The sequence below is a fragment of the Cryptomeria japonica genome, chromosome 1, assembly GCF_030272615.1.
Source record: "Cryptomeria japonica chromosome 1, Sugi_1.0, whole genome shotgun sequence".
NCBI lineage: Eukaryota > Viridiplantae > Streptophyta > Pinopsida > Cupressales > Cupressaceae > Cryptomeria > Cryptomeria japonica.
The window spans coordinates 642,304,280-642,326,634 of NC_081405.1; the positions used below are offsets into that span (position 1 = coordinate 642,304,280).

Here is a 22,355-nt window from a genome sequence, read left to right on the forward strand (position 1 = left end):
ACCACCCTTTGATAGACTAGCGCCACCTTTGGTTTGAATTCGCACCACACATGAAATACTTTGCACTATCTTCGCTTCTCCTTAATCCGCATGAAGGATAAAAATGATTATGTGAAAATGATAGTTTTCACCCTCTATATATATAGCGCTTGCATTGCATTCATCCCTTAGGCCGACTTGAGGATATAAAACAATTTTTTAATGATTTTAAATGAAATAACAAGGCTGACCTCCCTTAAATGAGCGCTCCATGCGCTTTTTATTAATTAATTAATTAATTATTAAATGCCTTACGTTTTTTAATTTGCAAATTTCGATTCTAATAAAGGCAAAATAATTAATAAATGTTCAACGCCGTATTAAATGCCAAATTAAATAGGATTTTCAATTTTTTATCGATTTTAGCATTTAAGGAAATTCGAATTGTCTATTTGGCGCCAAAATTATGAAAATGAAAGGGACGTACCTCATCGCCCTGGTCCCTTGGAGAGGGACAGGAGCGATCCATGATTTGGTCGTGATTTTTGCATTTTTTTACGTTCAACTCCTTCATCTCCACGTTCAATATCGATCATTTTAATGGGTCCTCCGAATTAGATCATCTTGCATGTGTTCATGGGTGCCTTTTGGATGTTTATCGCCCTGGTCCCTTGGAGAGGGACAGGAGCGATCTCCATATTTTCACGCTCACTATGCATCTTCGACCTTTGATCTTTCATTGTAGAGTGAATAACATCCTTGCTCGTTCCTTTTGCGCTTGTTCCATTTGTTTTCATGACGTGTTTGGACGTTTAAAGGGATCATCGCCCTTGTCCCTTGGAGAGGGACAGGAGCGATCCATGTCTTTCTCCATAATCTTAGCAACTTTAAACTTCGATCCTTGTTGTGATGTCTTCCAAACGCCGTCCTTTGCCTTGCTTATCCTCGCCTTGCCTTGACTGTGAAGGATTATGAGTGCTTTTGATGGGATCGCCTTGGTCCTTGTCCAAAGGACAGGAGCGATGTGAGCATTTTAGCATGTTTGACGATGTTTGGACGTTCAAGACTCTTGCATGTGATCTTCAAACGATGCCTTGGACCTTGTATGATCTTGTGGAGTATTTGACTTGGCATGAACTCGAAACAAAACGAAGAGTCCAAGGCAAATCGCCCTGGTCCCTTGGAGAGGGACAGGAGCGATATGGTCTCCATGTTCAAAATGATGATCATTTTACGTTCAAAATCTCTATATACCATCTTCAAAAGGCACCATGGACCTTCTAAGACCCTGCAAAATCTTGTCCTTACGTAAAACTTGCATGAAATGGCCAATATATCTAACATCGCCCTGGTCCCTTCCTGAGGGACAGGAGCGATCTAGGTCTTAGGGTGCAAATCTCTTCATTATAACGACCTTTGAGTGCTTGTGTTTGATGAAGATGCCTTGAAATGTCCTTTGCCACCTTGTCTTGACTTGGATCGGCTTCAAACTTGAGTGAAAAGCAATATATTCACTATATCGCCCTGGTCCCTTGGAGAGGGACAGGAGCGATCCTCCTTTTGTGGCTCTTATTTCACTTTGTCAGGTTCTAAATTTATATTCAACGGACTCGTCATACTCCACTCCATTCGTCCATGCCTTAACATTGCTTGTAACTTAGCCAGAAAATCATTTATACCAAAAATCGCTCTGGTCCCTTCCTGAGGGACAGGAGCGAACTAGGCCTTTTGGGACCCCTGTGGACGTTTTAAAATCTTCAATTTGTATTCAATGAGTTCATCTCATGCTTTCTCTTGCTTTTGAACGTAAACTTGCCTTGGTTTTTGCCTGGATTTTGCCTAATGAAGGATATCGCTCTGGTCCCTGGGAGAGGGACGGGAGCTATAAGGTACTTCGCTCTGGTCCCTTGGAGAGGGACAGGAGCGAACTTTGCATTCTGGACCATTCTCCTTCATTTTTGCATCTCAAATTATATTCATTTGGTAAAGCATCTCCCTTTGGACGTCTTCAAATCATCAAGTCGTCGAAATTTCGCAAGGACAAGGCAAAATTTGATTTGTAGCTCCAGTCCTTCACTGAGGGACAGGAGCGATTTTCCTTTTGGAGGCATTTCTGTGCTCATGAAGATCTTCAATTTATATTCAATGGAAAGATCTCGTTGTTCTCCATCACTTCCAACTCGAAATTCGTCTTGACTCTGCAGGAATAGTGAGATATTTGAAAACGAGCTCCCGTCCTTCACTGAGGGACAGGAGCGATTTTGCTCCTACAGGCCAAAATAACATGATTTTTCACATTTTAACACTTCACGAGGCGAAAACAAAACATTTCCAATGCCCAGGATCAAAAATCAAAAAGGGTCAAAATTTAGTCAAAATATTCAATCGGACAAAAATTCACATTTGACTCTCAACACTTAGACCAATTTAAGCTCTGCATCAACATTCCAATTGAATATTAGACCATTCTGGCGAACTCATTGCATTCAAAATTTGCATCCTAGAAAAGGAAGCTCAAAAGCTCTCAAAAACGACTGGATTTTGGCCTGAAAAGACAAAAAATAAAAACCCTAAGGCTTGACCCTAAATCCAGACAACTAACTGACTAACAAAATCCTAAAAACGAAGGCGAAAAACGAGGGAAAAACGAGCAAAAAGAGGGGGTCCCCATTTTCAATGGGGCGATGTGTGAAATGGTCACAACAGGCTGCAACTTCTTCTGGAGGCAATCTTCTTGTTAATGAGGACGAAATCCCTCATTGATGACATTTCCTATGCTGTTGAAAGATACAGTGTCGGAGATCTGTGACTATTACTCTACAGGCAATATGTGGACCCATCAAAATAAATATTTCAATCATTACAAGGCTGTTGCAGATTTGTTGAAGCTGATTATACAAGTTTTGAAAGGTTTTATCAAATCAAATTGGGCGGTTAGGGGCTGCAGGCAACCTTCTATCACTTCACTAGCATTTGGCTCTCAAAATTGAAGGTGTGGTGCCGAGATATGAAGAATTGTAGGTCTGATTTTATGACAGCAGTAGTTCCCAGCCAGCCACTTTTTCTGGGTATGTTTGATTTGGATTTGTAAGGGTTTATTATGAACTGGGTTGCTGTTACATTGTTGAAAAATTGAATATTTTGATCAGCTTTTACATCTAGAATTTTTAGCTGCTAAATTGCATGTTGATAGTATTATTTCCTGCTGCTATTTATCATTGTACTCAGCTGATTCATCAAAAACAAAGAAAACAAAAAAAAACAAAAACCCTTCTGCACCTTCTTTCTAGTTTGAAATAATGAACAAAAAAAAGATAATAAAGTATTTTTAATTTAAAAAGAACAACAGGGACATGACATTACAGTGGTATCAGAGAATAGTTTTTCTTGCCATCCAGTGGGTTAATGGATAACTATGAGCATCAATGACAAAGAAAGAAGATACCAGGAAAGACTAAGGAAATGGGAAGAAGGTTTTTGGGAACATTGGCCTTCAGATATAGAAGAACAACACTCAGAGAACCATTCAAAGCATTCATCACATTCAGAGAACATGTGTGAAAGAGGTATCAGGGTCAAGGAGCCAGATCGCACAACACTCCTTTTGGATGTTTTGCTTAGAAGTAAAGAGCAAACCAATCAGCGTATTGCATAGTTGGTTGATGCACCAGCCCAGGTAGGGGTCAACAATCAAAGAAATAATGAGCAAACAAATGAAGGGGATCAACCTAGAGTTGCTAATCAACACCCCAGAGCAGCTCTAGCTAGACCTCTCATGCCCATCTTTCCACCCAAAGTGGAACTTCCTGCAAGGAATGATCTTACATTGGTTGAATTGTAGGATGAGCTTAGATAAGATTGGCTTGCTACAAGACTTGATTTTCAGTGTGATATATCTCTACGAGATTATATAGAAGTAAGGATGAGACATATGCCTCATAGGGGCAATAGGGAATAACATAATGACTTGCGCAGGAAGGTTGGGAAACTTAGCCTACCCTATTAAGATGGATCCAGTAAGACTTCAGCGAGAGCACAGGCTCAAAAAGTGGACACTTATTTCAACCTTAACCCTATGCCTAAAGCGGAATCACTTGGTTGTGACTTGCAACCTACAGATGGTCATGGGAAAGACAAAAGATCAATCAACATGTCTAGAAGTTTGGGCTCCTAGCTGAACATGTGGAAGCCTTAAGCAAGATGGGATGATAGAGGAATCAGAATTTCAAGATGTTGAACAAGAAGACTTCTCAATATCAAAAGATGGTGATGTCGAAGACACATCAACCCATTTTTAGATTCCAGCTACATGCAAGTTATGAGAGCCCATGGTGAGATTGATTTTCCTTGTTTCGTACACATGATTACATTGGAGGAATACTTTTTAAGATCATATGAGGCATATTGTTTTAGAGAGCTGATTGTAGAAACTAAGGGATTGCTTAATGAGAAGATCCTACAATTTGATAATGTGTGGTTTGTCATGGATACTTCACCATGGAGTTGGTTGGAGGCAAATAAACTAACAGCTAAGGAGGTGTAGGTATGGAATAGTTTTATGACAGCTAAGGCAGGTAGGAGAACATGCAACTTTCAATTGGAGACATCTCTTGAACCAGCACTTGTTGATGATTATCCACTCATGACAGCTAAGGCAGGTAGGAGAACATGCAACTTTCAATTGGAGACATCTCTTGAACCAGCACTTGTTGATGATTATCCACTCATGAAAGGAGAGTTGATTAAGATCTATGAAGACATCATGCAAAGGCATTAGGAAACGACTGATATGCTGATTTGGAATAGCGGCCCCTTATTTTTGCAGAATCATGAGTTGACAGTTTGTATACATGAAGATGTTAACGTTATGGAGTCTCTTTAGATTGGCACTCAAGTTTTGTGTGTTAAACTTGAGGAATGTGTTGTGGATGCCAAAGTTGTTATGGTCTGCTCAGAATATGTGACCCGTGTTTATGAGTGCACTGAAAAGGAGTTAAAAAGAATTGAAGGTTTGACACACAAAACATCTGGCAAAGGAAGAAACGGCTCCTCAAAGTAGGCTCCTCAAAGTAGAAAACAAACTTTACACAGCCGTCCAAATGACATGCACAAAAACTTATAAAATAGTGGGACACACTCCTTGCATTTGTAGCCTTAGTATTTTCCTTCACAAATAAATACATGGCCCGAGACTATAATCAATCGGAATTTATTTTCATGCTCTTCTTACTTCATTAAATAAGAATAAAGTCCTTATTTGCAACTTACGGAAGCAGCCAACTCAACGGATGATGTGGAAAATTAATTTGATGAAGCAGCTGACAGATGACAAGTAAGCACACGAGTAGCTTTAACATACACTCAACCAGCTGAAGTAGGCATGCACACAGCTCAACCATAGACTCAGGCAGCTCAAGCAGACACCCAAGCAGCTGAAGCAAGCAACCATGCACCTCAAGCAGCTACCCAAGCAGCCCAAACAAAACTTGTCCAAACTTCAAACTTGACATCAGTGACAAAATCTGCAACAATTATCAGGTTAAGCTGTTGTGGAAGAGACATCTAAGTCAGTTGATTGTATTGTTGGTGTATATCCTTTTTAACAATCCAGTTGTTAATTGTTCAGGTCTATGAGCATAGAAAGCAATCTTGAAAATACTCTAAAGGAGAATGGACTTGGAAGCAAAATGCGCTTGGACTAAGCAGTGAGGAACTGTCAGTTTGCAATGAAATATATGTGGACTCATTGGCATACAAACCTGTATTATGTGAGCCTAGTCAATAGATCTCCAATTTGGACCCCAAATCCTAGGTGTATAAAAATATTTGGCTGTGAAATTTGGTGGTCTCTTTCATGGCCATATGTTTGGTTGGTGCAATAGTTAACATAGGTATAATGAGAGTTATGCAATGTGATTATAACAACACAATGTACTATCTCTGTCTGTGTACCATTAATGTTCCTTAATATGTTGTTACGATGTAAATAAACACATGAGAAAAAGGAAAGATAGAATTACATGAATGTGCATGAATTAGCAAAATAGGTCAATGGGACTAAAGTCCAACAACTATCAGTGTTCACAAATGATAAGTGAGTGGAACCCAAAATAAAACTATATGGTTATTAATTGTATTAATGTTAGGGAATGTAGGTGTGATTTTTTTTTAAGAAAACCAAGGGCCAGTGTAATTGAAACTTGTTGAATATGGAGCTGGTCAAAGTGTGAGTCACTTGTGCATTAGATTTTGCAGGAACAAGGGTCAAGTCTTAACTGAAGATATAATTTGGCTGGTTCTAAGTGGTTGGTTTTGAATTTAAATTACTGATATGTTGAGCAAATGACAACTGCAGGTTTGGTTACTTATATGCTGAATAATCTTAGCTAAGAGTAATTAGGTTGGCCAACCTTAGCATATGCCAAATCAAATCCCATGTAAACCATGGCATCATGCATTTGTTTACATCAATAGATCATTACTTGGCTGCTCGTCCTTGTTATAAGGCTTTTCTACTATTACATGGTTGTAATCTAATCCAATTATCTTGTTATAAGCCATTTTTAATATCATTAAGCTACATAAGTGAGATTTTTGTATTTTGTTGCTGTTTACAGTCATAAGTTTATCCAGAGTATTTGGGTTCTGATGCTCTGTTTGGTTGGTAATATTTAGCATAGTTCAACAACTTGAACTCAGCAAAGACTCAACAGGCCTAAAACATGACTCCGACTTGGGATTCTGGAAAAAATTGGCAGATTAATAATGCTTAAATTTGTAAAATGAATTTAAATAATGAATGAATGATGGATGGATAATAACGTCCATGAGGCCAAAACAGCCTATGGGACTCACGAACAGCACATACCCCAGAAAATCTGGGTAAAAGGACCTTAAACAGTATGCAACCTCTTCTCGAGATCTGCTCTTCTGCAGTGAATCTTAATGAGCAAACTTGCCCTTTTTTTGAGTTTTGATTCCTCAAAAAGCGTGTTTAAATTGTCCGTTTTCAAAATGTCTTCGTAAATGACATGGATGTCACTGTATGCCAGGCATTCCATGACAAAATGTCGCTCCGTCTCGACTGCTCCAGTGTTACAAAATAAGCATATTCTTTTCTCCCATTCCTCTTTAGGCACCTTCCATCTATCTGTTTCACATCTCAAGTGATGAGAGCTGGTTTGGAGCTGCGCCATTAGCATTTTTGCTTTCCATTTAATATTCGCTCCTATGTAAGCTTTTTCTTCATGGTCTCCTGTGGGGTTGAATTTTGTTATATAATACACTTTTTTGCGTCCATCTTGTTTTGTCCATAACCTGCTTCTGAATTTTTCCTTCACAATTTTTTTAATTTCTGCATTGATGTTTGGGCATTCTTGAATGTTCATGTCCCATATTTTCATCCATTTGTCATTTTATTTCATGCATGTGTTCTTCCTTCTCTCTAGTCTTTCCTCCATAATCAACTTAGGCCAGCACCGTTCTTCCATATTTTGAATCTTCTTTAGATAGCTTACTAAGCGTACCATCGCTAAAGTTTCCAAAGGATAAGTGCCGGTTTCTGCTAAAAGAATCTCATATGGAAAACTGCTTATGATTAGGTGTTTTTGAATTCTTTCCAGTTGTCTCCATTTCTGAACTGACATACTGCTGCCCCATATTTCACATCCGTAAAGTGTTGAGACATGGACCAGCTAGGACTCGAACCTAGGACCTTCCATACGCTGCTGGAGTGCTCTACCACTGAGATACTGGCCCTTCTTGGACCAGTCCATCGTTGGTCCTGGTGTGGCTTATTTCCAACACCAACACCCCCCCTTAAGCCACACCTCTCGTGTGCTTGGGGCTCCTAGCCTGGACTTGGCTCTGATACCATGTTGAGACATGGACCAGCTAGGACTCGAACCTAGGACCTTCCATACACTGCTGGAGTGCTCTACCACTGAGCTACTGGCCCTTCTTGGACCAGTACATCGTCGGTCCGGGTGTGGCTTATTTCCAACACCAACATAAAGGGTCACCGGAATGACAAGCAAACCAAAAAGCATTCTCTTGGTTTTCCAATCCCATAGCTCAGCATTTCTACATCTATTTTGTTAATTCGATCATAATTGACTTACTCAGAATCAGGACTGAATGAGCAATTCAACCCAATCACTCGGGAATAATCCAGAAAAAAATGCGAAAATACTTAAAAAACTGGGAAAAAAATGTTTTTTTTTAATAATTTCAATTCAAACAAAGGGGAAAAGTTTTTTGTTTTTCCATCTGAAATTTTTTATGTTTTGTTTTTTTGTGTTTCTGTCTTCTTCCTATCTTTTCTACTGCTGGCAAGTTTTCCTCACAGACTTGCCAGCACTCGTGAGTTTTGTTGGAAGTTGCTCACCAAAAAATTGCCTGCAACTTGCTGGTGACTTCTTATATTAGTGATATGCTAACCAGTCTTGCCTTGCAAGTTCTTGTGAGTTGGCGAGTATGCTGAGTTCTCGAACCATTGAATCGAGGAAACATTCACATGCATTTTGTTGAACTCATGTCTTATAACTGGATCTAGTAAGCTTTGTATTATGGACATTTGTTTTTGTGCCATCTCTTGTCCAAAAATTAAATAAGTTTGAAAAATAGGTACTTATGGTTGTATAAGACATTCTGATCAAACTGCTGAAGCATATGGTACTATTGGGTGGGTGTATTTATATATTTTTAAAATTTATTTGAACATTTAAATTATAACATAAAATGAGAACACATTCACAATTCTTACATATTTTAACTTTTTGCAGTGTCTATTTGCTTACTTATATTCTAAAGAGCTTTGTTCACGCAAGCTATGTTATTTCTAAAAATTGAGGTTGATTTTAAATTTGTATCTTAGTGTTTTTGTTTGGAATTTTGCAGTCATTGCAGCTACAGAGTTTTGCAGTTTACCATGATTCCAATTGTGTTGCATGGAAGGTGCATAAGGGTTGGGGGGAATTGTCTGCTGATGAATGGAGTGAGGTTTGTTTAACTGGCTCCACACATCTTGACTTGCTGCTGTTTCTGTGTTTTGTTGCATTAAGTTAATCTCATGACACCTGTCAATTTGCAATTTTCTTGACTCAAGTGGAAGAGCTTTCTTAACATCATATGACAGATGTTTGAAGCTGGCATTCAAGAATCAAAAAATGAAAATGGGCAGTATCTATCACAATGGGCTGTAGGGCGCCAGTACTTGCTCTGCCCGGTTAATGGAACTCTCCAGTATTATCGTTTTGGGAAGCAAGAGAAGCGAGATCCAAGTGTTCCCTCTCAGAAAATGTCTCTTATTCTAAATGATGTTTCTTTGACTGTCTCAGAGGTAATCTTTCCAGTGCTGTACTCATTATTTTCTCATTTCTGTCTTATTTCACAGGTAATTGTTCAGCTGTATGGCTAGATTTTGTAAGCGTTTGTGCTTCACTGTTAATTAATCATATATATTAAATGGTAAAAATACATTTAGTTGTCACATCAAAGGGTAATAATAAATTTACTGGTCACATCTGATGTGGGATGCAATCACTAGTCCATTTTCTTCTTGCTGTTTTCTAGTCTGATATTATTGCTTGTGTACAGGCTCAGTATTGTGATGGCATGAAATTATTGGAAGGGATTTCAAGGTATCGAACACGTATTGAGGTCTCACATTTCAGGCCCTTGGTCTCAGTGAGTGAAAATGTTCAAGCTTGGTGGCACTATGCTTGTCAAGCTAGCCTACATCAACAAAACAAAATGTGGTATAATTATTATGAATGGGATGTTCCTTTGTTTGTATGAAATTGTTCTGAAACAACATATTTTTAGGTGAATGTGAAATGTCAAAACATTGAAATGTATTCAATTCAAGCCCAGTGTTTTATGTGGAATGAATTTATGAGGTATGGCTTCGGTACATTCTGAGCTGATATTAAAATATAATATTTTTATTTGCTTTTTAACACGCACACAACCACTATAAATAATTTCTGATAATTTTCAGAAATAAAATTTATGAAAATTTTGAGATAAAATTTTTATCTGTTGATTCAATATATACCTAGAAATTGATAATGTTGACTTGCAAATAATAAAGATTTCTTCGCGTAAGCGCCTGCAAAACCTGTATCAATATGCACACCTGTCAACTTTGGATGAATTCACTGCGGAATCTTTCTGCACAAACTGTGACCTCGAGTGAATTACACAGTAATGGAGTTTTTAGAAAATATCAAGTACCAAGAATGCTGAAATGAGTTTCCTCATCCTCCTTTTATGATTCCTTGTGGAACTTTCCTAAAATTAATATTTAAAATCACTTTTTAAAAAATAATCCTTTTTGCTCCAAAAACTGACTTTATACTCCAATTAAATAATTAACATAAGTTGTCTTTTAATGCTTGCTTTTTTGACAACTTTACATTTAATTATTAAATTATTAAATAATTTTTCTGCACCACTAGGTAAATGTACAAAAAATATTAAAATGGACCAAAAATGAGTTTTGACCGTGCCAAAATATTCTTTAATGCTTTGGAAGTTAAACTTTATAAAAATTGGTGCTTTCCATAAATAGAAAGCTTCTCCCAGAAATGTAGAGAGTTCCCAGAAAGTCGAAATTGTACCCAAAAAGTAATGTGGGCTTGCTTTGAATTGTTGAAGTCTCCACCATTGTTGGAATTCCATTCTAGGAAGTCTAGCACTCTTCCAGAAATTTGGAGTTCCAGAGGATAGTCCCATTACAACTCTGTAAATGTAATAAAACTTATCATGTTACATGTGCAAATTTATGATAGTTAAAAGTGAGTAAATTGGATTTATGTTAATATATCAGATATACGTCATTAATTCAGTTGTTCAATTCATCCATTTTGTCAAACACTTAATTTTCATCACAAAGTAAGAACTTCTCAGTGTGACATTTCGTTAAATATTTGTATAAAAGCAAATGTAGCCCGACATATTACATCCTAAAAGTTATATTGGTTTTCTGAACATTGTGAAGCAACATTATTGTTCATGATAAATTTCACCCTTTCTTTGTATCTTGGGGCAAAATCATTATTATTTCATCTTTTAGTCATTCAAAAGAAGATTTTGAATACTTTAATCGTGATGAAAAATGGAATCCATGCAAAAGATAATTATCATTTTGATATCCCTTAAGTGTTTGGCACTTTTGTACATACAACATACCTTTTGGCAGTTCTTGCTTTTTCTCTCCAGTTGCCAAAAGCGTTTCAATATAACAATTTTCATGCTTTGAGTGGTTTTCACCTTTACCTGAGATCTGTTTGTGTAGTTATGCTTGGTTTGATTTCCTGTTTATTGACCTCCATTTTTGAGAATTTTGGGGATCTTTGAGAAAAATCTCAGAAGTGGGCCTGACAAAATTACCAATTTGTGTGTCTCTCCCATTTTTGCTTTCACTCTTTTCAACTTTTGTTTTCACCATCTTGTAGCCACCAAAAACATTGTTCCAATGCTTTAAATGGAATGAAAAGCAGAACCTAGATGTAAAGGTTGTCCATTTTTGTGTCCCAAAGGGTATGTTTGCACTTTAACACTTTGCTCTGCTTGGTGGCGGACCTTATGATATTTTTGACAAAATTGATTTCTTGCACTTTTTCCAACAAAATGATATTTGTCTATTTATTTAAGTTCAGTTTAACTTTTTGTTTTCTCTGGTTCATCAGCGGAGCATTTTTGGCACTTTGAGCCTGGGTAATATTTTTAAAAATCTGATTGCTCTAGTGGCTTCAGATTGGAAAATCCATTTTACTTGTAAAATTTTATAAAAATCAGTCAAAATTGTTTTTTAGCATTTTGTTGTGCTTGAGGAGATTTTGGCACATTCATATGCTTTCACTTTTGGGGCCTGAAACTCTTCTCTTTTCTTTCATTTTCAATGAGCACCTGCATTCAATAATAGCAAAAAGATTGCATGTCGTCGTTTCGGCCTTCAACACCTATGTGTCACAAAAATAACATAAACGACATTCAAAATGATTTGAATGGGGTAAAACTGTGAGAGGTTTCTAGTGGCAATAGTGAACGGAGTTGTTTCAGTAGGGGTACAAGATATTGCTTGATTCATAGTACGTGAAATATTATTCAATTTTGAAGCTAGCTAAAAACAAGGTTTTCAATCCAGAATACCGTTTGTCCTTATAACCTAAAGTGCTAGCTACATGGAGAGGCTTCTAAGCAATGTGATGAATCTTTACAATATTTCAGTGGAGGATTTAATGATAGATTTGATTGTCAGTTCAATTGATAGCTGATGGTGAAGGATTAGGGTCTGTTCAATTTTGGTATTAGAGAACCAAAATAGCCTTTGTTTCATTTCCATCTTCCACTTTGTATTGCTGGTAGTTTCTTAACTGCTAATATTATATATAATTTAGTGGCACAGGGTTATTGAACAAGAATATCATTATTGTGGAAACTATCCTACGTTGTTTTCTGTTCTCACACATATTTTCAAATCTGTTGTCTTAACAAGCTTTGGAGATGCTTGAGGAAATATTTGCAATGTTATCTGCATGGCTGCCAGATGTTATGAGCCTTTTCCGATTCAGTCATATTTGACGGTCCAAGCTTTGAGACAAGAAAGAAATGTTCAATTCATGAGATAGTTTAGTAATTTAAGATTTTTTTATGCCTCTCTTTCATAACTATTATGTCTGTACAATGTAATTGAAAGAGGACTTGTATGCATTTTTGTTAAATTTAGATTTAAGTTAGTTAAATGATTGATTCTGAATGGAAGGTTTGACTGATGGCACAAAATTTTTTATGGAAAGCTATGTTTTGTGAGAGGCAAGAAAAATCACTGGTGGCTTTTTAAATTGTGGGTTTAAGAAATTTGGAAACTTTGATTTTCTTTCCAAAAACTTTTTAATACTATTCTAGAAATAGGTCTAATTCTCTGAATTTCTTGTTGTGCATGTGTTCTTTAGGTACCGCCTATCATGGGAGAATGTTCGTCGTCTCTGTCATCTTCGTAGAAAGTATGTTCAACTGTATGCAAGTTTTTTGCAACAAGTACCAAGAGTGGAAAACGGAGAAATCAAAGAAATTGAGAAGGAACTTGATGCGAAGGTTATCATTCTTTGGAGGTTAGCTTGAAGTCTTTGCCTGAATAAGTTTGATTTCTTTCACATGTTTCTTGAAATCTTTGCCTGAATAAGTTTGATTTCTTTCACATGTTTCTTGTAGCTTGGTATCGAAATGTAGGACATTGCTCCTGGAATTTATTTGTTGCTTATATGTTCTTATGTTCACTAATCTTGTTTTCTTCAATGTTACATGCAGGCTGCTTGCTCATGCCAGAGTAGAGAGTGCACGGTCAAAGGAAGCAGCATTAGAACGGGAACGTGCAAGGAAATCAAGCTGGTGGTCTTTTGGATGGTATCAATATGCTTAGTTTACATGGATGTACTTATGTTATTCTGCAAGAGTTTTACTCTTAATGCTTTGTTAGATATCTTGTTCAGATTGTTGTCCATGTTTCCTTAAGCATTTTCTGTGACTTTCTGTTTATGCTTAAACTAATATGTTTATATAGGGGAACCACAACAGCAGACTCAAAGCAATCTATTTCTTCTGAAAGATTTGAAAGCGCACATGGTACACCAGGTCCTGGAAGGTTAACAAAAGAGGAATGGAATAAGCTTAATGAACTACTAAGCTATGATCCTGCAGAAGACTTCTCTGTGCTTTCCGATAAGGAGCCTCCTACCATGGTACAGGTTTCTCTGGATGCCATGATCAGACAGAGTGCTGCTCGCATTGTAAATAATCAAAAAATAGAAATCATGTGTGGGAAGTTTGAGAATCTTCAAGTTGGTCTTAGGCTTTATCCCAAGAGCATTCATTGTGATGTAAAACTTAAGTACTATGGCCTTTCTGCTCCTGAAGGATCTCTTATACAGGTCAGATTTCCCTGTGCCACTAAATTCAAGGCTTACAATTTGGTTTTCAAAATCAAACTTTAAATTGTTTTCTTGAATAAATCAAGTGTAAATGCTGATTCTTGATGGTGGTTTCATTTGCTCCAGAGTGTGAGTAGTGAAAAGAAAGAGTATGCACTGGCAACTGCATTTGTTTACCATCCCATCGGAGAAACCATAGACTGGAAACTATCCGCAACTATGGCTCCTTGTCATGTCACGGTATGTCTGTTGTAATGGATTTTTTCTGGTTTTAGACTTATGCCTTATAGACTTATTACTTTATGCCTTATTGAAACAGTAGCCTTAACCTATTGTTTTGTTAGAAATTAGTGCTAAGCAAAAGTTATTGAATGATAATTAATAATATAAGTGATTATGTAATAATCACTTTAGTTAGTAGAGATTAGTTACTTGTTAGGTGGATTTAGGTAATTAGTAGGTTAAATGGCATATATATATTCATTGTTCTCTCAGCTTACAAACATGCATGAATATTGAAATATGTGATGACCTCTACTAATAACATACAAAAATAACCATGAAAAACAACTGTGACCAAGAGACAATCCCACACACACACACACACACAAACACACGCACACACACTTCACGTGTGTGTGTGTGTTGAAATATGTGATGACCTCTACTAATAACATACAAAAATGACCTTTACTTTGTATTCATTGTTCTTTCAGCTTACAAACATGAATGAATATTGGAATGTGTGATGAACTCTACTAATAACATACAAAAAAGAATCCAGAAAAACAAGTGTGGCCAAAAGACAATCCCATAACTATTCTAATTAACTGATATTTTTGTATTGAAAATATTTTCCTGAAAATGTACAGAAGCAAATTGAAGTTTATCAAACTTATAGAGCTTACTAAACATGTCCACATACAGAACTGGGCACTACTGGTATTCCAGATGTCAGTCTGAATGCTGGGATGTTGCTTAAGGGTTCCTGTCCTCAAGAAGCATGATTTTTGCACCTGAAGGGTTTTGTCTCCAAGCCACAGCTGTTGAAACACATCCATCTCAGGAAAATAAATGATTTTTCTTTCAGATTTCTGCATAGTTCCATGGAGTTTCCTGACAGGGGGACAAGTTTCGGGGATGGGGGGATCAAGGGTCTAAGTTTGGGGATTATGGGGGGACAGTGGTGGGGGGAGAGGTCAACACACATACATATAGTACTTGAAAAATTAGTTATAAATAGATGTGTAAGGAATGAGTATAAGAATTGAAAATGAAACTCTGGCATATTAGGCAAAGTTTAAACTATTAAACATTAAAAACATGACAATGATTGAATTGACACTTGTAGTTTTTGTCCTCGTTGTCCAATTTTTATTAACTGTTAGATCCAGAATGTTAAGTGATATTATCTTTTGACAAATGTTTGCTTAGGTATCTGTTATGTTATCGTTTTGATATTATGATTTTATATCTTTGTTCATGGATGCTCTTTGTTGTTTTGATAATTTGACTGATCTTAGATTTAGATGACATCATGACAGGCTTTGAGAGTTGTTTGCAAGCTGGGAGATAAATAATTGTGTCCAAATTTGTGGTCATTTTTTCGTTGAACTTTACTATTAGTAGACCTAAAAATGGTTGCCAATGCTATTGCTTCTGCATGTTTGCTTAGATATATATTATTATATACCGTTTCTTTCTTTCTTTCTTGTCTTTACATTTTTATGTTATCAAGGTTTTACCTTTTTTGTTCACAGTTACTTCATTTCTGTGCTTCTATATCTTCATTGTTCTCAGATTTGGATGACAAGCTTTGAACGGTGTTCACAATTCCTGAAAAGGAGCAATTCTGTGAGTCCTGAGGTAGCACTAGAGACTGCAACAGCCTTGCAGGTACTAAATAGCAATTATTGGTTATTAATATGGAGGACAATGTTATATTGTTCAGAGGGTTATAAAAATTATCATCTTAAGGTACACATAATTTCATGAATCATAATATAATAACCAATATTTTCTCGGAGGCAGGTATATAATATGGAAATAAATGTACTTATTTTCAAATCTTAAACCTTCTATGTTCTTATTGGAATTTTTAAAAAATGTTCATGTCTTTTGTGCTTTTTGAAAATGTTCGTTTCTTTGTACCCTATGTTTACCTACAATGACCATCCGTTTGTGTCGTAAGGTTACAGTATGAGATGTTATCTTTTTAAACTGACTTTCAAGGTTTTCTTAACTTTCCATATTGCTTGAGAAAATAAAAAAAATTCATTTATTTTACTAGATCTTGTCAAAATTGCTCTGATCATTAAAATTTTCCATAATCTGGAAAAAGCTAATATTTGATGTCCCTTGCATTTGCTTGGGCAGATGAAATTGGAGCAAGTAACTCGCCGAGCTCAAGAACAATTTCAGCTTGTATTAGAAGAGCAAAGCAGGTTTTCACCATCTTCTTCTCCCTCTGTTGTGGACTTGTGTAATCACAAAAATATCAGATTATGTACCATTTTTCTTTTTCTAACACTTTTCTGTTCATCAGGTCTTAACTCATCGTATGTTATTACAATAAGTTGAAATGTTTGTTAGTGTTTGAAAATGTAACCTATTTCTATCTTGTAAATTTGTATGCAACTACCCAATAGTCAATGACAAGTTCTGCTGATAGTTTGGGAAAAGCACCAAGAATAATGTGATTTCCCGTACCTGTATACTGACCACTCTGAAAAATCTTCCAAATGATTCAGGGGTTTGACTGGCAGGTTTTATAGTTCAATTGATGGGAAAGGTTGGTTACTTTCTAGAATAATAAAAACTAATCTGTGGTAAGATGCATTTGCACAAGGCTGTCTTTTAACTGATGTTCTCACAGGTTGTTGGTTGGTTAATCATGTAAACAGACATGGCCAGTCATGATGAATCATGTTAGGGAGGTGCTATGTAATATCCCTTTGCCAATTCTGACCTCGAAAGTGCTGATTAGAGGCTCAAAGAATATTGTCAAACACTCTGCATACAACCTCTATGCTTGCTGGTTTGTGTATCAGTTTGATAATGCTTGCCTGGAATAGGCTTAAGGGAATCGTTGGAGAGATAACACTCCAAACAGCTCTTAATGCCTTCCAATCATTACGTACAGCAGCCGCCCCTGTTTCTGATATGAAATGCTTCAGATAAATTTTATACAACCTATAACTCCCCAAACAAGCATCAAAAAATCATTGCCTCACTCCAAGGAATGGAGCGCCCAAGTACCCATGGGGAATCGCCCTTTCATAAGCATGGTATGAATGAAATCATGGTTCCTTATCTGCAGCAATTAAGACTGTAAATGATAACAGCAGTCCAGAATCACTGTAGGATATGCCAATCAATGACACCTTCAATCTACAGAGGATCCCCAATGTAATCTCAATCGATCCTTCGCAAATTCGGCCCTTGGCCCCTAAAGTTGTAACAATTAAGAGACTATATTATCTCCTCCCATTTTTCTGCAACCCCTCAGAAGATATTTCACTTCCTCAGTTATGCGAATCAATGGGAGTTTCCATTCCCGAAGACCTCCAATGTAGACTGCAGAAACCCAAGGCTTCTCCACTACAAGCATATCAAAGAAAATATCAAAAAACCCCCTTCAATAGCTTTGTTGTTCCCTTTTATAATCTCTCCAAGGAGAGTTCGACCCATCTAGAAGATTCTTTCTCCATCATTTAATAATATTAAATGTTTGCACATTGACTATATTAAATGCTTTAATATTTGGCCTCCAAAGCATAATTAATTAATTGCACTGCTAATCATTTAAATGAAGGGTCAAGGCCTCATCACATATAAAGTGCGGATAAAAAATTTATAATATGCCTTTAATGATTAATTATCAATAAAGTATTACTTTATTAATAATTAAAATATCATAACTCCATAATTACTCATTATTTCTTGATTCTGTCTGAACCAAGGAGTCAACCACTACATCCACTGCGCATCCATCTGCCTTACTAAAAATACTAAGGGTCCCTCTCAATCATCCACTGACTTACTATAAATAGTAAGTGTGTGAAACTGCATCAAACGAAGGCCAATCCTGAATCAAATTGAGTTCCGGAGAAGAGTACGCTTTGCTAACCATCCACCAGGACCGTCTAACCATCTGCTTAAGCCTACGAGGACCAAAAATAATAGTCTAAACCATCAAGAACAAAAACGAGCTAAAAAGGGGACATTACATGCTAGCATAGCATCAAAAAAGGCATTTTTACCATTTTACTGAAAAACTGAGGATGCCATTATTATAAGCAATGTCCATCTATGATTTACAGCTGTTGATTACTGGCAGTTCAATCAATTCTGAGAGTTGTTGATGGGGCAAAAAAATACTAAAATAATTAGTGTCCATTGAGATTTGCTTGAAAGGAATACATTTCCCAAGCTTCTGTCAACCTAGTTACGGCTACAAAGAAGGCTTTGACAGGGTGACCTATGAATCAACACACAAGGTGCGAGCTGGTTGTCATTTCCTAGTTAATGGTTGAATTGCTATATTTCTCAATCATGGAATAGATTAAATTACTTAAACTAGATTGCAATGTTTGTTGTGAAACATAAATTTAGATTCAAGCTTCTAATCTAAAGGTAAAGAAAAAGAGGGGAAAGGGAAGGGAGAAAAGAAAAGGTGTTATGGTTCTGTTAGAACCTGTCACTAGATTCACGTAATCTGCAATGTGATCTCCTAAGGAAAACAGCTTGAAAGATACTTCAGTTGTTATAAACCATGAATATGTGCACAAGTAACAATGAAATACAATAAAAACTAGAATATCAAATCAAATGAATAAAATTCAACTGCATTTGCATTTGGAGAGTTTACAATCGTGTTCTATACTGATATAGATGTTTACACTTGAGAAATAACATTCCTCCTCAATGAGAAACCAGTGTCAAACTGGTGAGAATGGGCCTCAGATATACACCAATTGTTTTTTTCTTCCTACTAGAATGGAGTGAACCCTTTTATGGATGATAACCCTCATTATATAGATAAAGAAAACTTGACGAGGTCACCCATTAGTATTGAACACACTGAAAAAGGTTTGTTCTAGACTTGTTCTATACTTACTAATTCTAGCTATGTTGGGAATTAAATGGCCTTGCCATGCTGCTGTAATTTCTAAGGAATGGTAGGGCATGACTCTTCATACCTTTAATTTGACTCATAGAGTCTTGGAGATCTAATAATCACAACTTCCGGATGGCCACCTCTTTGTTTACCTATTTGCCATTAGTGAGTTGCTGTTGTTTTGAGAGAAAACTCAATTTTGTCTTTCATTCAATGTCTAGCATTCCCTCCACAGTGGACACAAAAACATAATCAAATTCAACGATATAGCTAATGCAATTTGGTTTGATTCTATTTCATATGTTGATTCTTTACAATTAGATCAATCAATTATATGCATTTCCAATCTAATTATCTGAAAATGTAGATTGGTTGTCATTATCAAGCAAATGCTCCTGTAACAGACTAACAACTTGTTTTCCTTATATACATTAGATGTCAAATTCATACACAAGGATATCTGCATGTGTTGAGTTGTTAGAGATACATAATGGTAGGTTATCGGGTTCAAACTCGCTAGGTGGCATCATTTGGCGAAGCCAACCGATTGCATTGTGGGGTCAAATAAGGGTCTTTAGTTTAAATAGGAAAAAAGCTACAAGTATCGTGAGTTTATGTAGGCTTGTAAATTTACTAGGTTACCTGAGTTAGAAATCCTTATCTAAAATGATATAAAGTCTGATTCCATAATCATAACAGCTTTGGGATTTTGGAGCCAATAAAAGGTATATAAATCACCTTGGGAAGTTTGAAAAGAATCAAATGCAAAATCCAATAAAATTTGGGCTTCCCTTTCTTTAAACATAGCATATAGCTCATGACTCTAGTTTACTCCAAGGGCAACATGCGTTAAGGTTCGAGAAATTTTGGACAAACAATATGGCTAAATCTTGGTATCTTTGGAGCAATTTGGACTGTGGAAGAAGTTTGGTGGAGTAAAATAGATTTTGAATTCAGTAAGCCTTCCAAGGAAAGGATTGTGAATTGAAGTCCATGAAATGTTTACTTAGCAAAATATAAACTGGGGTTGGATTGATTTCAAGTTTGACCGAAGTCTTGTAAGGTATGGCTTTCTCCAAGAATGCCATGTGACAAGATCTTGAGAGTTGCAAGGATTATGGGTGGTGGAAATAAGGATTATGGGTGGCACTAAACTGGAATTAAAAGGATTTCAGGTCCAGGGATTTGACTGGAAATATTTAACAGCTGGGCCATGCAAAATATTTAATTAGTGAGGTGCATATTCTGATTAAATTCATTTCAGGTTTGGAATAAGGAAGGTGGGCAAAATGTCAAGACAAAGCTCAGATGGAAGTAAAAGTAAACCCAGGTATAGAAAATTTTTGGACTTGAAGAGTTTTGCAGAGGAAAGAATTGAAAAAGCTTTGGATAAATTGTTTTGATATGAAGTTAGGTAAATAGGGTTGATGTAAAGTATGTGAAACAAACCTACAATGGATAAAACTAGAGAAGAACATGGTTGGGGAAACTGACAAAAGGGGAATAACCAGAGTCAAGCAAACCAATAGGTGGAAGGAACCATTAGTCTAGCAAAGGAAAATGAGAACCATAGAAGCCAAAACTATAGAAATGGTGACCAAGGCTTTGAAATAAAGAAAATATTAGGAGATGAAGCACCTAGTGGCATAGATCAGGAAATCAGAGAAATAGATCAAGGAAATATCAGAATATTACTTGAATGTCATTTAAACAGGATTTGCATGCAAAAAAGGGGTTTTCTTGGTTCCTAGAGAACTTGGGCATGTTGTGGCAGCAACAAGGCGGCCTTTTGTTTCACTACTAGTAATATTAGTGATATTATTATAGATTATAATCAATCATTTATTTATGAAGCCATGCCGGCAGTTTGCTTATGGGCCATGGCCCAAAAACATTTCATCACTTTATCTATTGTCTTTATGCAAGATTTCAAACTGAATGACAACACCTCGTGGTTTTTTTTCCAGTGTGATTCAATACCTAAACCTGCATTCAAAAGTTTAATTCATGAAATGATGCAAGGACAAGTATTTTTCTGTATATTTTGGTCAAATAGGTTTGGAAAGGAGATGCTAATTATCCTCTTGCATGCATATGTAGGTTTTCTCTTGACATTGATCTGGATGCCCCAAAAGTGAGATTGCCATTTGAGAGAATAGATTGCTCTGGAAGCTGCAGCCAGCTGCTGATAGATTTTGGTCATTTTACCTTGTGCACGGGGAAGGTGAGGATTATCTCTATCAACAATTAGATGGTCCAATCTATATGACGAGTACTGATTCTGTATCTTGATGTTGATAATTGATTCAGGAAGATGAAGTTGATTTCCAGAGAGCGAGTCTTTATTCTCGCTTTTATATATCAGGAAGAGACATTTCTGCCTTTTTTGCCGATGGAAATTTTGATTGGGCAAACCTTACTCAACCTTCTTTAGACTCTGCATATATCATGGATAAGCATGATGAAAATCTGATAGCTAAACAGCCTTCTAAATTGTTTCCGATTCTTGATAAGTGTGGCACATCCGTTGTTATTGACCAGGTAATCTATCCTTGTAGATATTTTATGGGTTTGATGGTGCATTTGCAATTTCTTATCAGCTTGTATGTTCCAGATCAAACTTCAGCATCCAAGCTACCCATCAACACGAATTTCAATTCAAGTGCCAAACCTTGGGCTTCACTTTTCAGCAGCAAGATATAGTAGGATTATGAATTTATTAGTGATGTTCGATGAGAAAGGTGGAAGAAATGATGAAATGGCTGGAACAAATTATGGAATGGGACTCAGATCTTGGCACCCGACAGATCTTGCAGGCGATGCCAGGGTTCTCTTTTGGGGGGTACATACTTTCCTTGAATTATCTTTTGTGGTTTTCATTTTCTTAGTAATTACATTTTGGACACAATGTATTGGTTTGCTTGTTGTTAACACTTAAAACCTATGGAGTTATTGCAGGGAATTGGTAATTCTGTTGCAGAATGGCAACCTTGTTGGTTAGTACTTGCTGGTTCATACTTGTATATCTTGGAGTCCAAAACTTCTCAAACATATCAGCGGTCTTGCAGGTATAAAATTTATAACTGATGCATTTGTGCTTGCTAATTTAATGCCATACATCATAGTGTTGACAATGCATGCAATTAACACCATTTATTAATCTGTCAGTATGAGTGCCAAACAAGTATCAGAGATACCTGCTACAAGTCTTGGAGGATCAGAATTTTCTCTGGCTATAAGCAACAGGGGTTTCGATCTCCAAAAGGTAGATTGTTCTGGGAAACAAAGAACTATTTTTTGTTCTTGATATTGTTCATTGTTGC

General features: G+C 36.5%; 1 protein-coding gene across 3 annotated transcripts in view; it reads left to right on the forward strand.

Annotated features, from left to right (window-relative positions):
- The window catches only part of LOC131042467 (uncharacterized), a 254,284-nt gene that overhangs the window by 77,000 nt on the left and 154,929 nt on the right, over positions 1 to 22,355 (forward strand). For all 3 annotated transcript variants that reach the window (XM_057975760.2, XM_059220584.1, XM_059220580.1), the window contains 14 exons: positions 8,878 to 8,979; positions 9,116 to 9,319; positions 9,577 to 9,737; positions 12,939 to 13,097; positions 13,294 to 13,389; positions 13,547 to 13,913; positions 14,040 to 14,153; positions 15,714 to 15,809; positions 16,290 to 16,357; positions 21,133 to 21,256; positions 21,343 to 21,573; positions 21,647 to 21,874; positions 21,991 to 22,100; positions 22,201 to 22,297. In XM_057975760.2, the coding sequence (XP_057831743.2) occupies positions 8,878 to 8,979; positions 9,116 to 9,319; positions 9,577 to 9,737; positions 12,939 to 13,097; positions 13,294 to 13,389; positions 13,547 to 13,913; positions 14,040 to 14,153; positions 15,714 to 15,809; positions 16,290 to 16,357; positions 21,133 to 21,256; positions 21,343 to 21,573; positions 21,647 to 21,874; positions 21,991 to 22,100; positions 22,201 to 22,297 (2,157 nt within the window). The remainder of the gene's footprint in view (positions 1 to 8,877; positions 8,980 to 9,115; positions 9,320 to 9,576; positions 9,738 to 12,938; positions 13,098 to 13,293; positions 13,390 to 13,546; positions 13,914 to 14,039; positions 14,154 to 15,713; positions 15,810 to 16,289; positions 16,358 to 21,132; positions 21,257 to 21,342; positions 21,574 to 21,646; positions 21,875 to 21,990; positions 22,101 to 22,200; positions 22,298 to 22,355) is intronic.